The sequence below is a fragment of the Phacochoerus africanus genome, chromosome 5, assembly GCF_016906955.1.
Source record: "Phacochoerus africanus isolate WHEZ1 chromosome 5, ROS_Pafr_v1, whole genome shotgun sequence".
Lineage (NCBI taxonomy): Eukaryota > Metazoa > Chordata > Mammalia > Artiodactyla > Suidae > Phacochoerus > Phacochoerus africanus.
In genome coordinates this window covers 108,213,581-108,230,686 of record NC_062548.1, presented here as the reverse complement: position 1 = coordinate 108,230,686, position 17,106 = coordinate 108,213,581, and the positions used below count along the sequence as shown (strand labels likewise).

At 44.4% G+C, this 17,106-nt stretch overlaps 1 protein-coding gene across 3 annotated transcripts in view; it reads left to right on the top strand.

The window, feature by feature from the left end:
- Positions 1 to 17,106, top strand: part of CRIM1 (cysteine rich transmembrane BMP regulator 1) — a 202,513-nt gene that overhangs the window by 86,607 nt on the left and 98,800 nt on the right. For all 3 annotated transcript variants that reach the window (XM_047782289.1, XM_047782291.1, XM_047782290.1), the window contains 2 exons: positions 545 to 787; positions 1,799 to 1,919. In XM_047782289.1, the coding sequence (XP_047638245.1) occupies positions 545 to 787; positions 1,799 to 1,919 (364 nt within the window). The remainder of the gene's footprint in view (positions 1 to 544; positions 788 to 1,798; positions 1,920 to 17,106) is intronic.

Genomic DNA, 17,106 nt, shown 5'->3' with positions numbered 1-17,106 from the left:
GCTAAGCTTCCACATCATAGAATTAATATCATCTTAAGACATTCATCTCAAAATTCAGAGCTTGGAGGTCAAGGTCCTCCTTGTTGATTGTCATGCACCTGTCTCCAGTCTTCGAAGTAGCCATTAGTTCTTGATGGATCTGTTTTGGTGTTATGCTGTTTTCAAAGAATAGTCCTTAGAACTCCTTTTAACCTTAAAGATCTTTCCATTGGTCAGTGACTCCGTTCCGTTTTCGGGTTCTCCACGTCACATAGGCATCTTCCCTTCGCCTTTCTTCATCTGGTCCGTGTACTGGACATGGACCGTTCAACACAGGCTAGGGGATGGGACGATGGAGGCAAAGGCAGTTTCCACCTCTTGTTCAGGCATCAGGACAGGTCTTTGGAGCAATTTCCAAGGGTGCCTCGGCTGAGTTTGCGGGTCTCGGCAGATTCCTCTCCTCTCCTCTCTCGTTGGTCAGTACTTCCTCAGGACCACCGAGCTTCTGAGGAAGCGGCCCCATGATGCCACTGGGCCTGTGCTAAACTCTTTCTCTCCCATTTAGAAGAGAAGCCAGACTGCTCCAAGGCCCGCTGTGAAGTCCAGTTCTCTCCACGTTGTCCTGAAGACTCCGTTCTGATCGAGGGCTACGCTCCCCCCGGGGAGTGCTGCCCCCTCCCCAGCCGCTGCGTGTGTGACCCCGCGGGCTGTCTGCGGAAAGTCTGCCAGCCGGGATACCTGAACATACTTGTGTCCAAAGCCTCAGGGAAGCCGGGAGAGTGTTGTGACCTCTATGAGTGCAAACCAGGTATGCAGGGGCGTGGTCCCGGCAGCCTTGCTGCCCTGCATCAGAGGGTAGCTGCCCACCCCCCATCCCACCCCCACCATGTGGGCCACTGCAAGCCTTCTCCTTTGGGCTAATGGCAGCCTGACTTCTGCCTTCCAGTCAGAGTACCAGATAATCTGCTGGTACATAAACACCTTCAGACAGACCCTGTCTTCTCTTCTCTTCGTCTTTTTTTCTTTCAAAGTATGTGTGATGGGGGACGGTAGGGTTAAAATTTATGGCACTGTGGCTGCCTGCGTCATCCCCTTAGAGAAGGCCATTGCCCTCGTTTGCAGATATATTTGTCACTTTAAAGTATTACATTTAAAAACAATCATCATACATAAAGCAGAAAGTTATTTTTAGAGAAATATATGCATCAAAATGCCAGACATTTAATAATGAAATAGCCTCAATCTTTCTCCTTATCAGCTCCCCACCATCCGTCCTTTGACTTTAGAGCATGTGCTAAGTCATCTTTGACTATTTGCCACATTTGTTTTTTTATCATATCCCAGCTGTCTCTTGCTTTAGATTATTTCTAACATCCTTGTTCTTGTGACTGCATTTCTAATGTGGTCTGTGAGTAGGTCTGGGCTATAGTGACTTCCTCTTTGAGAGTTTCTAAACATTGGTCAGATTTTTTTTTTTTTAACTGCTACATGAACGCTCAAACCAAGCAGTCCCTTGTTCATTTCTTGAACTGTTCTATCAGAATTGCTTCTGGCTGACTGTCTCCATCTACAGAACCACCATCGGTTTAACTCTCTCTGCATCTTTATCATAACTCTTTGGTGTCTCGTACCTTGCTTTTCTTGCATAGAAGTTTTGGGTCATAAAGTTCTCTAATGTTGACTGAAATGAAAATGCTAGTGCTAAGACAGGGTTCCAGGAAACAAAGAAAATGCAAATATTTAAAAAGCCAGTGTTTCATTTGGGAACTCAAAGTGCAAGTAAATGTAACAGTGAGTGGTGCCTGTGTTTGCCCCTCAGTTTTCAGCGTGGACTGCAGCACTGTGGAGTGCCCCTCCGTTCAACAGGCTGTGTGCCCCCTGGATAGCTACGAAACTCAAGTCAGACTCACAGCGGACGGTTGCTGCACCCTGCCAACAAGGTCGGTCTATCATCTGTTGATTATCAAGTTTTCCTCCTCTGTCTTGTGTGTTAGCATCACCAAAGGCACAGTTGCAAGTAGGCAGTCTCTTTTCTCCACATGCCAGGGAACCCTCCCATCCTCCTCTTTCTGTGGAGGAATCACTGAGCTGTTGCTATAACTTGATATTTCCATGTATCGTTCCTAGGGTCAGGGCCAGGTATCCTTCGGTTAGGGTGCCTGAGCACCTTTGCAGGCTGGCAACTAAACAGGCAGCTCGCCCCTGCCCCCCTCCCACCACATGTAGCCAGGGAGGCAGCAGGCAGTGAGGTATCGATCCCCAATGGGTATGTCATCTGCTCCTCCACAGTGAGTCTTACAGGTGCTTAACCATTGAGTTCGGTGCGGTGAAACACTGCCTGAGCCATGGCATTTTTTGTTGTTGTTGTCTTTTTAAGGGCCACACCTGCGGCATATGGAGGTTCCCAGGCTAGGAGTCGAGTCGGAGCTGTAGCTGCTGGCCTATGCCACAGCAACAAGGGATCTGAGCCGCATCTGCGACCTACACCACTGAGCGAGGTCAGGGATAGAACCTGTGTCCTCATGGATGCTAGTCAGATTCGTTTTCGCTGAGTCCACAACAGGAACTCTCTTGGTGTTTGCAATCACATATCTACCCAGACCTATCACTTGCCAAGGCAACAAGGAGTTTAAATTCCTGTATAGCTTTCTGGAGTAAGGAACACCTCTTTGGCTTGGTGGGGAGAAAGCTGCTGTCATTTTAGTCAGAGTAGCAGGACATCCCCTTAATCCTATAGGACCAGGCTTGCTCCCGCACTCAAGGGTCCCCAGGCCTTGTCCCAGATAGTCTTCAGAGCAGCACCATGGAGCTGGCACTTTGTGCTTTGCTTTGAGGAAAGCCCATGCTTGGACACACGGGGTTTACCTTGTTTCCCTGGCTGAGGTGCCCTCCCTCCTCCCTGTCAGGTCCTCTCCTCCATCTTTCCCAAGTCATGATTTTGACTAAGTCATCTCATTTCTTTCAACTTTTGCTACCCAGAGTTAACATGGTGCCTTCCTTAACTCCATACATATCTAACCTCCATCTCCCTCAGTACCAGTGCCCGGCATTGAGCATCTATGTTTGTTGCAGGAGTAATTGTGATCATAAAAATGATTTGCTAAGATAGGAATATAGATGGTCTGTAGTTAAGGTAAGTATCAGTTATTTATCCATTATTGGAGTAGACATCCAGAGTTTGTTCCAATAATTACTTTTTTTCATCTTTCTTCTCTTAAAATACATTAATTCTGTGGCATTTCCTGGCCTTTGTCCTGTCAGAAGCTGTCGGATTCTCTCAGACGTATTTTTGCATAACTTGCCCTGTCCTTTATGCTGTATCATAAACAGATGTGAAGATTTTTGTGAAGGTAACATACAGTGGCGCAGCACTTTCTTATGACATTACGGTGTGATAATTTATGTAGAGATCCTTGGAAAGGGTTGAAGTATTGTGCAAACATAAGGTATTTCTCATCAGTGAAGGGGGAAAATGGAGCATTACTAACAGTGACAGATGTCCCTTCAAGGCCTTCATGAAAAGGAAGGTGGCACATGATTTGAGAATACCTAATTAATCAACACTAAACCAGTTGTCAATTCACAAGACCTTTAGAGAGGAAAAGGGGTAATTCTCAATTCACTGTTAAAAGTGTAATGCCCCGTCCTCTGCATGTAGGAGGCACCGCAGGCTATTTTTTCAGTCACTCTAGAGGACTGAAATGGATAGAAGCCGCAGGAAGACATATTGAATGTCAGTTTAAGAGAAAAAAATCCTCACAACTAATGATGTTCAGTCTTGAACTGAGCTGTTTCCTAAGATAAACAGAGCTCCCTGGGGCTAGAGAGACTTCTTTCTGTCTGGATGGCCACCTTCCAGGAATGCTTAGAAGCATTGCCTTGGGAAGGAGGTTCAAGTAGATGCCTTCCGTTTTATCCCCAAGCTTCTGTGAGTCTTGTAAACATAAACCTTAGGGTGGTTATTATGGCATTGACCTAATTTTGACTTTGGCCTTCAGAACCAAGGAATGGTCAGTTAAGGGTTCCTCTAACAAACACGTTGGAAACATGGAGAAGCAAGCCATTCAGAATCCCATGGTAAATTATTTGCAGGGAAGGGATACGTTCTCACAGCTCTTTGGTTTCCTGTATTTTAAATAGTCAGTGACCCTTCCTCTCCTGCTGCCCCTTCTCCATATACATCCTGTGTTCCCACCTGAACTAGCCGCATACCCCCGCCTCCCAAGCTCTCTCAGGCTTTGGACCTTTGCATTTGTGGTGGGCCCTTCCCTTCTACTAGCTTCTCCTCTTTCAAGACGACATTTCCTTCTCTTTGAAGTGCTTTTCAGTCTTCAGCCTCTAAAGATGCCTTAGGTGTCTCTCTGCTCCCTTGTAATTTAATTCCCATGTATCACTTTATCATAGCACTTTTCACAATGCATTGGAATCATTGTGGGTTTTTTTTTGGGGGAGGGGGGCAATCTTCTCTACCCTGTGTGCTTCTCAAGGAAAGGAAGTATTTTATAGCCTCCAGTGCATTGAACTGAACTTGATGTAAAATGTCAACCTATGTGTATTGATGAATGAATGAATGAACAGGCCCACTATTGGCCATGATGTTGTATATGTTGAAGAAGAGAAAAATTATCTTCCTGCCATTGTGTGGTAATGCTATTCCTTGTCTCACTATAAAACCCTCGCAATTTTCCCCTCAACCCCCTTCTCTTTGGCCAATTCTCAATATACTGCAGAAACCCTGCCCTCCAAGCATAGGTTCACCTCTCCAAGCATGAAATGCCTTTATCTCTCCATTCTACTTTCATTTTATAGTATTATTCATCCTGCAGTACCCCCAATTAAATTCCACTTTATCCACAAGGTCTTTGTTCTTCAACCAACACCCATCTCGCTCCCTAGGTACTTCCAATATATCCTGTCCATGTTGCCAACTAATCATATACTTCCTTGCATTGTTTTATAACTGTTAACGTGGGTAAAGTCTTGTCTCAACTAAAGGACGTTGCTACAGGTCAGGAATTGTGTCTTCTTTCTTTTCCTCTTGGTATGCATCAATTCTGAATGCATCAGGAAATGCAGGATATATTCAGACTATGACTTAACCTAGTTGAGCATATGACATGGGTTCCCACTTATTAAAGAGGATGACAGGTCATACTTTGACAAAAGAATAAAAACCCAGTCACGTGAAAGCAGAAATAAAACGAGACCCTAACATGTAGTAATAGTGGCAAAATGTTAAAAAGAAAAACAGTATAACTTTATCTCCTTGTGTGTGATCCATGTCAGAGGTTTTCTCTCTGAGACCATGATTGGGTATAAAGAAGAGCATTTTAGGATGTGCAGAACCCTGTTATGATTGAGTGTCCTTTTCTAGCATATTTATAAAGAGCAGTGTTAACTTAGAGCTATTTGAAATCAAAACTGATTATGTGGAGAATTCAGGGGGCAAAGGGTAAAGCATCAGAAACTTTAGAAGTAAAGGTTTACCTTAGGTAGAATTAGGTGGAGGTCACAGCCCCTTTCTTTGTAAGGATTTACTATACCTGCATAAACTAAAAAAGGAGTTTGTGGACATTTTGCCCTTCATCTTAAAGAATTAAATTCTTCCCTACTTCGTTTCCATCCAATTGGAATTGCCATTTGCAGCGAGACTGTGTCACCCATTGAGGCCCTTAACTGCCCTATTTCAGAGTGAGCACCTGCTCACTTTGTGAATTTTCTTTTGGGTTGCCTGTTTTCAGTCCATTTATTCATTCAGTTATTCATTCGTCGAACATGAGCTGAGCTCTTCCACGTGAGAGACATTTCCCTCTAGATGACCTTGTCATGTATGGGTCTTTCTTTCCACTTCCATCCACCCACCTCTGCCCTTTCCCAGTATAGATTGGTCCTTTGCTCCTCGCTGCATCTCTGCTTTTCCTTAATGGCCCATCCTTCATTGTCCCCTCTTTTCTCCTGAACTTCATCCTGTTTAGACAGCCTTCTTCTGTGTGATATAATTAACTTGCCACCATGTTTAATTCTTTCTTCCCTCAGCTTGCTTTAGGTTTCCAAGCACCCTGCCATTTCTCTTCATCCTTTTCTCTTCTGTTGGTGCTAGACTATGCTGTGAGGTATATGGCAGCTCATCACACCTATCAGGAGGTAGTAAAAAGGAGTGAGACTTAGTAGCTCTGGGCTTTAAACTGGGGCTGCACCCTGCATGATGCCAAAAAGGAAAAATGGGACTCTCCGTGGGGTTCAGGACACCTTATGGTCTTTGCAAGACCTTTCGTGAATGTGTGCATACCAGTGCCTCCATGCAAAAGGAAAGTAACCAAGAGAAAGTTATGTCCAATGCCTTGATCCCAATGATGTCTTTGCAGGGAAGGAAAACCAAAGTCTTTAAGTAACATGTAGGTGGCAGTAACAAAGACATTTTAGCTTGTAATGTGCCTTGCTGTTTACAAAGCTTTTTTTCACTTTGGCTGCTCTCATTTGTCATCTTTGTGACTCCAGGAGGAATTTATAGCTAAGAAAACAGAGAGTAAGTGACTTGTGCAGAATCACAAAAGTTCTTTGGTACAAGAGACAGAGCAGGTCCAAGTCTTCCACCCAGGTTCTTTACTTCAAAGCCCTGTATGTTCCACTACATTTTTAAAGCAGTGTTTTATTGGTGTTTTTAATTCCAATAAATAAATCAATGAATATGAATGTATATCTCACCATCACCTTTGTTTGTATCAGCATATTAACGCAATATACGAATGTTTCAGTTACTCGTTGCTGTGTAATAAGCCACCCCCAAAAGTAGTTGCTTAAGACAACAAAGATGTATTATTTCTCATGCCTCAGTGTGTTAACTGGCTGATTCTTCACTTGTCTGCTGGCGGGTCCCCTGGGGCCAGATGGTCTAAGGTGGCATCACTCACGTGTCTGGGAACTTGGCTGGAAGGGCCTGTTGCCCTCTGTGTGGTCCTTCACCTTGGCTGCTCCATAGTTGGTAGAAGCGAGGGAAGAAGCAGCAGAGCCTTCAAAGAGACCGAGAACTTGGAAGTCACACAGCATGACCTCCATCACATTCTGTTGGTCAGAGCCGTTCACAGTGGGGCAGGGGATTCCACCTCTTGCTGGGATAAACTGCAGAGAGTCTTGTGAGCGTTTTTAATCCACCATAACATACATGTCACCAAAATAAGTGCCCTTAGGTTTCATTTCCTGAGTGTAGAAAGTTGGCGGAGTGCTTCAGCTCTGTGACCTTTTTTGCAAAGACTGATGTCCTTCTGGCCCTGGAGCTCTTTTCCTGCTTCTCCCTTTACTTGCCAGAGAGACATTCACCTGGGAGTGGATACATGATTTAGGAGCCTCTGAGCACCACCCCAGCTTTGAGCATCATTTAGTAGACCATTTTTTTCTAACTCCTTATGGAATGTTATGCCTACCTAGTTAAACTTGGCTTTTCTCTCATCACACAATAGGGAATGCTATTTTTGGGTGCCACAAGATCTGCCTGCTAAAACCAGGTTAATTTAAAAAACAAAAACAAACAAACAAAAAAACTTTCAAAGATATGCATAATAATTCCCCTCTGGAGTTCCCACTGTGCTTAAAGTAGGTTAAGGATCAGGCATTGTCTCTGCAGCGGCATGGGTTTGATCCCTAGCCCAGTGCACTGGGTTAAGGATCCAGCATTGCAGCAGCTGTGGCCATAGGTTCACAGCTGTGGCTGGAATTCTTTCCCTGGCCCAGGAACTTCCATATGCCACAGGTGAGGCCAGAAAAAGAGCATAATAATCATAATTTCCCTCTGTAATGGCTGGTCATGCTGTGGTCATCTGAGAGAAATGGAGCCACCAGACGTGGTCAGAGGGCAAATCCTGCCTCTGTGCATCCCAGCCCTGTGTTGGCCCCCTGGCTGTTTCTCAAGAAGAGAGTTCCCTGATAACACGTTTTTTGCTCTACACGCCTCACTCTCTGCTGTCCCCAATGTATGTGCCTCATTTTACAGTTTTCCCTTTGCTTCTGTAATGTTTCACCAGTCTTTTTATTTTTTAAAGTTTAAAATTTTTTTTCTGTTATAGTTGATTTACAGTGTTCTGTTGATTTCTACTCTATAGCAAATGACCCAGTCATACACACACACACACACACACACACACACACACACACACACACGTATATATACTTTTTCTCACATTATCACCAGTCTTTTTAGATACAAGTTTACAGGAGAGGGATTAACTAATGAAAATTCTAAAATGTAGTACCTCTACTGTATTCCCTTTCACTGTTAAGTCAAACAAGCTTTTCAGTACCCTTATGCCTTTTGATTTATTATGTAGCTATTCTTATATTTTTATTGAGAAGATGAACCGTTGCTCGTTCTAAATTTATTTTTTAATGAGTTTTGTTCCAAACTTTTTGTTCTGAAACATTCTGATCGATTTCTGTCTCTAAATATGCATTTCTTAATAGTTACTGAGAAAAATCAAATGCAGTTATTTTGAGGTGGAAATAAATTAAGTCATTGTTTATAATGTTCAAAAACTTAAAATAGGGCTTCTCCTGGGTTGCGTGCAGTGTATCAAGCCAGGTTCCCAAGCTCCCTCCTGGCTCCAGCCTCACTCTGACTAAAGGGTCTGATTCTTTTCCAGAACCTATATCCGGAACATTTATATCTCTTGCTTTCTGAGACTCTTTACCAAAAATCCTCATTTATTTTTAAATCAAGGTTTGGAAGCATTTTCAACTTTTTTTCTTCGTCCAAAGTAATTAAAAATTTTAGATTATCTGTTAGCTCAAATGTTGACTAATATATGGTTTTGGTTTTCACTAAAAGGTTTAGTAGAACGTCTTGAGCCAGTTAGATTCTGAGTAGAGTTCACTGAAAATGTGGCTGAGCCTGAATCCCAGCGCTCCCACCCACAGGAGGCAGGTTGTGTGGCTCTCCCATTTTAGGAAGGGTCCTGCCTGCTGAGTGGCAGAGCCACTCCTTGTGAACACAGATCACCAGATAGCACCATCCTGTGGCCTGAGCTCACTCTCCACCGGCCCCTCTCCTGCCCCACCACGCAGGAGACCTAACATTCTACATCCTATACTTTTTGTGTTATAGTCTGTGAGCAAATGTGTATGTGTGAGTAGACCCTTCAGCAGCTAAAGAGTATTCCTCCACCCATCACCTGGTGCCATGCAGAGGAGGCTGGATGCTCAGTGCTAGCATCCAGGTCCACTTCCGCATGAATCCGGACAAGCCTCTCACATCAGCCAGGTCTGTTTCTTACCTGTGAGAGAAGGAGGGGAGGAAGGATTTGATGATCTCAAAAGTAACTTCCGCCTTTAAATTCTGTGACTTTAAAAATTCCCAAACTCTTTGAAAGGGGAAAAATGCCCCAATCTGCTGGTGATTAAGAGACTCCTGGGAAAGAAAGAAGGAAATTTTTAGAAAATCCCGGGACTCAGAATAGGAGAGATATATATGGTTTACATCCTGATAGGAAGGGGATAAAGTCCAAAGAAAGTCACAAAAGAAGTACGAATACTCTCTTAAAAAAAAAAGGCAAAATGAAATGAATTTTTAGTCTAATAATTTTATTAGAGTAACAGTTTAATCCAGGATAATCAGAACTGGTTGAACTGTGAAAGTTGAGTGATAATCCAACAAAATAGATGCCTCTTGGTTAATGGCTAGTTGAATATTGCTCGTTCCTTCTTTTTTTTTCTTTTTTTTTTTTTAACATCTATAAATAGATAGTCCCTTATATAGCAGGAGCAGAGACTGTCTGGTCAAAGGCTGAATCCATAAGATAAGGATTTACTCTATTAAACTGCTTTCTAATAGGATGTGGCGATCTCTGCCTGTCAGCCTGCCTTGATGGGAGTGTCGTGGGGAGGGTGATGCGTACCCCGGTACTCGCTAGCATGCACTCCATCGGCCTGTGCGTGGCTGCCGGCTGGCTCCCACACCATACTTATACCTCTTTGTCCTCAGTGACTGCTACCTTACTTTCCTTAAGGTGAAATCTTTGTCTTCCCCGTCACTCCTCTTTATCCAGCTTCTGTGTGTGTATACAAGTTAGTGTTATTTCACACTAACTTGTATACACACACAGACACGAAGCATTATGTTTGTGGAAGACTTTTAGATTTTCTATTCCTTATTTTATGATTGGACGATTTCTTTCTAAGTTTCAACAAAAAAAAACCCCCGAAGTCTACTGAGTTCAATTCCTTTTCCCTTCTGTGAGCCTCAGTTTTATTTCTGTCGTGTAGGACATTGACCTTAGATGACAATTTGCCATGCATACCTTGTCATATCATAACAGCTCCCAAAACTGTAATTCTAGGAAGGGAAATAAGGTAAAAGTAAGGATGCCCGATCTTCGCTGTATCAGTAGGATGCATCGGATATGCAGCCCATGACCAGAACAACAGCCATGAATTCACTTTTCTTTTACCACAACACCTAGAGAGTCATACTCTGAGGTTGAAAACTCAGGATGCTTAGTTCTCATTCCTCCCGATTCCTTTGTGCTCTCAAGAAAATTTGTCTTATTGGTATATGTTATATTGTGACAGTGGAGTCCTAGCCAAGTGCTCCACTAAATTCTTATGACTAAATGTAGATATTTTAAAAAGAAGCTCTCCAGGGTTTCAGAATTTACCGCCCTAAATTGACTCATCCTGGATGAAGCCAGCAGAATGGAATCTTTGGCAGGTTGTCCATTCCCTTCAAAAGCACTTGAGTTGAGTCAAAATTAATCTAACCACAAAGCTCCAGTGAGTGAAAGCAAGGTGCAGATTTGAAAATGCTCAGTTAAATAGCAAAGACTCATTGAGGACCTCGTGGAAGACAGCGAACCCTGGGCTTGCTGTGGGGTTTGGTGATGAAGAAGATAAGGTACCCAACACCTTACAGATGCCATTTCTGCCAGTCCCAGAAAACTTTCAGACCTTTGGAAGGTAATAAGGAAATACACGCAGAGTAATCTGCCTTCCAGAAAGGAAGCGATTAATAGACTGGCTTTCCACCAAATAATGAAAACTGTGTTTAAGAAAAAGTGATGAAGTAACAGGCAAGCTTTAAATCCACACTGAGAAATCGAAGACCTCAAAAAGCACACACCCATATAGAATCACTGATGATCATTTTTCATATCCCTCCGTGTCTGCCTGTGGTTTCAAAGCGTGGTATCTGCAGGTCCCATCTTACAGAGAATTCCCATCTTACTCCTCTGCTCTGTTAATGTCTGCTTCTGAGTAGCGGTTTTGGAGGACAGTGTTGAGCCCTTTAACTGTCCCTTCGGTGTTACACTTCGATGGGGGTGGTTAAGCTTTCCAGAGTTCCCTGATCAAGTCTGGTGTCCAGAGCCTCCGCCTGTCGTTCTGCTGGTTGACACCTTTAGGAGGGTGATAGGGGGCAGGAGTGGTAGGCTGGAGGATTGCACGAGAGTCAGGAACACGCAGGACAGAGCTGTCATCACAGGCACACCAGCACAGACAGACATGGAGGTCAAAGCCACAGACTTCCTGCAGGTGCCTTGGAAATGGCAGGTTCCTTCTCAAAGCTCAGGGAGCCCTCTGTAGTTGTTCTTTGAGACAATGTTAAGTTCTTTAGATCATCAAATAACATTTATTGTAGATCCTTATGCTTTTAAGACTGTGCTAGGTAATTAAGTTGCTTGTATCATGCTTACTCAACCAGTGAAAATTGTCCCTGAATAGTCATTTTCAAAAGGACTTTATCGAATTAAGAGCCTTGTAATTAATTATCATGTCCATCTGTTCCCAAGACATTGTCTTGAAGAAGATGGCACTTACTAAGTAACAGTTTGGGTGTTTTTTAAAAAGATTAATCTATTAGTAAACAAATTTCTCTACTTCAGCTTACTCTTTGGTGGTTGCCTTTAATTTGAATAATTTATCCAGCTGTTTTCGGGGAATAAGTAAAATTAAGTTATACACTGTAAAATATGCATTAGCATAACACAGATTTAAAACATTCCTGACTCTTGACATGCTATCATGGTAGCATTCTCTTTGTTTTTAAACACATGCAGAAAAATTTGGAAATATATTTGAAGCCTGCCTTTCTCAACTAAGAACTTCTATTCTGTTGCCCTCTGTCACAGTAATTTTTGGCCCAAAAGAGCAAGTCAACTCATAACTAAAAAAGCCAGAGTCTATATTAAACTCCAATGTTTTTAAAACAAAATAATTGTAGGAATTCCATGTTATTATTGGACTTATCCCCAGAATGAAGAAAATATGCTTTCCTAGAAGTAAAGCCCTTGCCCATTGGAGATGAACTATCTCCCTCGTAGAGTTTAATTTGTCAGTAATTCGCTTCAGATGTGTAAGCCCTGCACTTCCTATACCAGGGCCTAATGCCTTTTGTGTTTCGCCATGCATTTGACCAGTATCTAATCTTACTTTATATTTTTTTCAGTCCTGAGCCAGAGCTCAGGGCTCTCGCTCAGAGGCTTTTCGTTTGATCTGAGTAGGCCTGGCCATCACCAGGCAATGGATACACGGCCCTCTGACTTCCATGGAAAGCCATAACTCAGCTGAATTCCATAAGACTTTCAATTGTGTCGGAAAGCAGAATCCACAGCCTTGATAACATGGAACCTCAGAGGGCTTTCCCAACCCACCCTCACTTGATACCTCATCAGGACCCAGAAGAACAGCTCCAGGCATTTCTGCAAAAACATTTTGTGAAGTTATTTATGTAACTAATAAGCAAACATAACATGTTAAAATCCTGCGTCTTGTGGAAATGCCAAAAGCAGCCCCAGATTTTGTGGACTCTTGTTTTACTCTTCATTTGCACCTTTACATTGGATGTAGGTGACATGACCCTTCATCACTGTGTAGACACAGTTCGCAGAGGGTTCAGGGTTATGTGTGCCCAGCAAACATTTAACGGCTTGACTACAGCCCGAAGACGGAGACACCTGGTTTCTCTTGGACTTCATGCTCAGTCTGTTCTGAGTGTATCACACAGACAGGTGCATTTTAAATGACCTTTTCCTGATGTTTCCTTTGTTTGTATGTCACAGCTGTAGTGATAGGATGGTAGAGTATTTCAGTCTCCACAACTAGGTCATGGATTCTTGAAGACTCTTAGGACACTTCCTAAGACATTAGATTGTGTACTTCATAAGCCCCCATCTCATCAGTGCCAGGCACAGGTAAATATTCAGTATATGCTTTTAGTTAAATATATAGATAATCTGGCAAGTCCTAACATAGAATCCCATAGTGGTTTTGGTTTGTTGAGAGGACAGATATTTGAGTGTTTATCACATGCTCGGTGTGATAGGCTGGGGCCTTGTAGAAATAAAACATACTTATGTCAAGGAGCTTACAGTCTAAAGGGAAAGCACACATGTAGATATCAGTGCAGTTTGAAGTGCTGTGTGCTTTAGACATAGAAGTGTGCAAAAAGCAGTGAGCTTTGCAGGGCAAAGAGATACTGATTGATTCCAAACTGTTGGATTTGACATTTGAGCTGAGTCTTTAAGAATGAGTCAGAGTTCACCAGATGGAGAGAGAGGAAAGGGCATTCTAGGCTATTGCAGTGATTGATTTTTAAACTTTTAATGTCTTGCAACTTAAAACATGAGCACTAATCCCATCTATATAATCCAAGAAAAAAGACGGAATTCATGGCAATAGTGGGTTTTTGTCCTCAGATATAACCACCCCTTTGTAAGACTATGTCATTGGTTGAAGATATTTAGTACTTTCCTCTTGCTTTCAATAACAGATATTTATTGGTATAGTACACAAGGCCTGTTAGCACTCAGCCCCAGCCTACCTCACTAGCTGTTTCTCCTGCATGTCTACCTACAGTGTCCCCCAGTCCCCATCCCAACTCATAATATGCTCCTGGTGGCTGAACTGTTTTCTCCCACCTAAACACACTGTATTCTTTCTTGCCTCCATAAATGTTGAGTCAGTTCTTCCCGCTTCCTGGAATGTCCTTCCCTCCACCCTCTCGTCCCCATGTTTGATGGACACGTCACACGTGTGCCCAGTCACACTCTCCTAGTCTAACACATACACACACACAGTATCAGCTCTTTGTGCCTCTAGTTGGAAGCATGACCCTTGGGGTTGAGTGGAGGTCTTGAGACACACGAGGGACTCCAGTATTGAAGATGTAGAATAGCTACTGCCAGGAGTATGCTTCCCCCCCCACCCCCTCCACCCATCAATAGCTTGGGTATCATTGCTGCACACCTGAAACGAACAACACATGGTAAACCAACTATACTTAATAAATAAAGTGGAAACAAAATAGTTTGGGTATCAGCACTGAGGAAGTCATTGATTTGAATCACAATTTGCAGTTGGCAGCCTGGGGGCTAAATTTACCCCCAGACATGTTTTCTTTGATTTGCCTTTTTTTGGCCATCTTTAAATTGGCCATCAACATTTAGAAACTGGGACACTTCCCATTGAAAATCTGGCTTCTCTTGAGCACTTGGAAGGGATAGCAGCAAGAACTGTATGTTTCTGGGTGGAGCGAGTGGTAAAGACCCCTCAGAGAGCCCAGACCCTCTTGAGTTGTCTGCACCATCTCTTTACCCTGTGAATGAAGAAGTCAACTTTGCCATCTCTGGGTTTAACTGATTTGGGGTTGATGTTCAGAGACAAGGTATGGGTGGGTGGTAAAGGAGGGAGAATTTAAAAGTATCATGAAGATGGTGGCTCAGGTAAAACGTCATGGGTGGGGGCTGTATCATTAAGTGGGTACTATCAGGATGTGGCCCAGGGTGAGAAAAGGGAAAGATTTAGGAGATGACTCAGGGAGGTTGAAGAGTTCGTGCAGTGGTAGCCTGGGCCTGAGAGACCTGGAAGGAGGGATGAATCCTTGTGCTCAGCGAGTAGAGTGTCTGACTTGAAATTTTAGCAAGCTGTGGCTGGTGGAGTAAGTGGCTGAAGTGGAAGGGGCAGCGAGGTTCCCTGGATTCCAAAAGATCAAGTGAGGTCAGGATGTTGAAAATGCTTCCTCCACGTAGACACGGAAGCCTTGCAGATTATAAAGATATAAAATGTCTAACAGGTGTTCAGTGCTTCTGTGTTCCAGGGACTATTCTGGGTACTTTTTAATGTATCAGTTTATATAATCTACATAGCAGTCCTATGAGATGTGGATACTTAAATCATCCCATCCTACACATGGTACAAATGAGGTTTAGAGAGACCAGGTGACACCCAAGGTCATAAAGCGCCTAACTCGAACCTAAGACTGCTGGGTGTCAGAGTATGTTCTCTGAAGCTCCATCCCTGTAGGAAATGGGCAGGAGACAACACGACAGAGAGGGAGGGCTTGCGTGAGAGAGGAGAGCAGTGGCACGGGGCTAGCCTGTGGTCAGCTTGGAGAACATCAGCCTTCCTTCCAGCCCAGGTGAAGCGTGTGTGAGAGATTCATGGTTTCAATGTAAGGAAATCGCATTTTCTGGAGAGCAAGGTAAGGGTTAGAACAGATCTGAGCAGCAACCCCTGGGATGATGAGCAGGCAGACGCTGGGCGCTGAGCGAGGAAAGGGTGGGCGTGGCAGGATGGGTCCCTGGGAAGCAGAGTGGTTCTCTGTGGGATGTGCATTCCTTTCAGGACAGGAGACCAGAGGGCCCTGCACTTTGCCCTGATGACCAGGATGAGAGGCCTGGGAGCTCACAGGGATCCAATAGATGCATGCTCACAGTCAGCTGTTTCAGCGCCCACTCGGGCCACAGGCGGCCTGCATGAGCATTAGGAGGATTTGTCCAGATTTTAAAATAGGTTCAGTCCTGATGTCGTTGGTGTGTGTTTTTCACGTACTCCCGGGAAGAGACAAAATAGCTTATGTCCCATTGTGTGCTGGCTTGTGATGGTATAAACCTGACACCTCCCTAAACTGTACTTCCTACACGGAGGGCCTGGACCCTTGTTACCCAGCCCCACCCAGCTGAGTGCCTGCTGCACACACACACTCAGCAGAGGGTTATGGGATCACTGCCTGGGGACCACAGGCCAACGCCATGGTTCCAAAGCATCCTGAAATGTGTTGCTGGTATTGCTCTGTTAAAACATACTCTCCCCACCAGACCCTCTTCTCCTCCTTCCTGTGCCCAGTGCTGCTGCCCCCCACCCCGCCGCCCCCACCGCCGTCCTGCCTTTCCTGCCCCAGTCTCCATGGGACACTCACTCCTGTTCTCTACACCATCCTGCCCACCATGGAACAGGTGCCAGTGTCTTCCCCCCAGACCTGGGGAAGTGAAGGCACAGAGCCTTCCTGTCCTGGGATGGGGTTGGTATCAGGTTAGGGCTGAATGAGTGTGGTTCGATGAGAGCCTGTCGGATCCAGTTCTCCATTGACAGGGGCAGGGCCCTGGGGTGCCTTTCACCTATGTTTCTGTGCCCTGGTTTCCCTGCTTCCAGGAGGGAGTCTTGGGGACATCACCAGCTCACTGCTCTAAGCAGCCGAGTGGGGGAGATACCCTGCATCAAGTGCCCTGGCCTCCTGACCTCACCTGCTCACTGTAGGGCATCCTCTGGAAGGTCATCTGTAGATCTTGTGGGAGCCCAGAGCTCCTCTGGTCCTGTGATTTACACCACCTTTCTCTCAAACTGTGCACCTAAAGATACGTTTCCTGAGCCACAGGCCAGCCTTGAGGCTCCAGCCGTAATCATCTGGCCCTTGAGAAAGCTGGGCGGAGGGGAGCAGCAAGGACTGCGTCATTAAGGGCTTACAGTGGCCTTTATGAGTTTTACTGATACCGAGTAGTCGAAAGGGCAGAGGAACCTTCTCCCTCCCCACCCTCTGTTGATTCTGTCCCTGTACTGAAGCATATCCTTTAGTGGCTCCCCTCAAAAGGCAAAGCATGACCGCCACCAAAAACAAAGTGATTTTACTGTTGCCTCTGAAAAGAAAGTGGAAAAGTGCAAGTTTCTGGCTTTCTGGGTGAAAAGAGGTGTTGAGAGGCTTCTGGAAGGGTGCCTGTGATCCTCAGAGCTTGGCCGGGTGCTTGCTGCTGCAGCTAAGGTGTGTTTGACCACTGGGTGGTGGAAATGCAAGAGGTTATTGAATAGCGCTTGAGAAAGGGTGAAGGATGGAAGGTTTGTATCTTGGTGAGTAGAAAATCTTAGGGCAAGGTG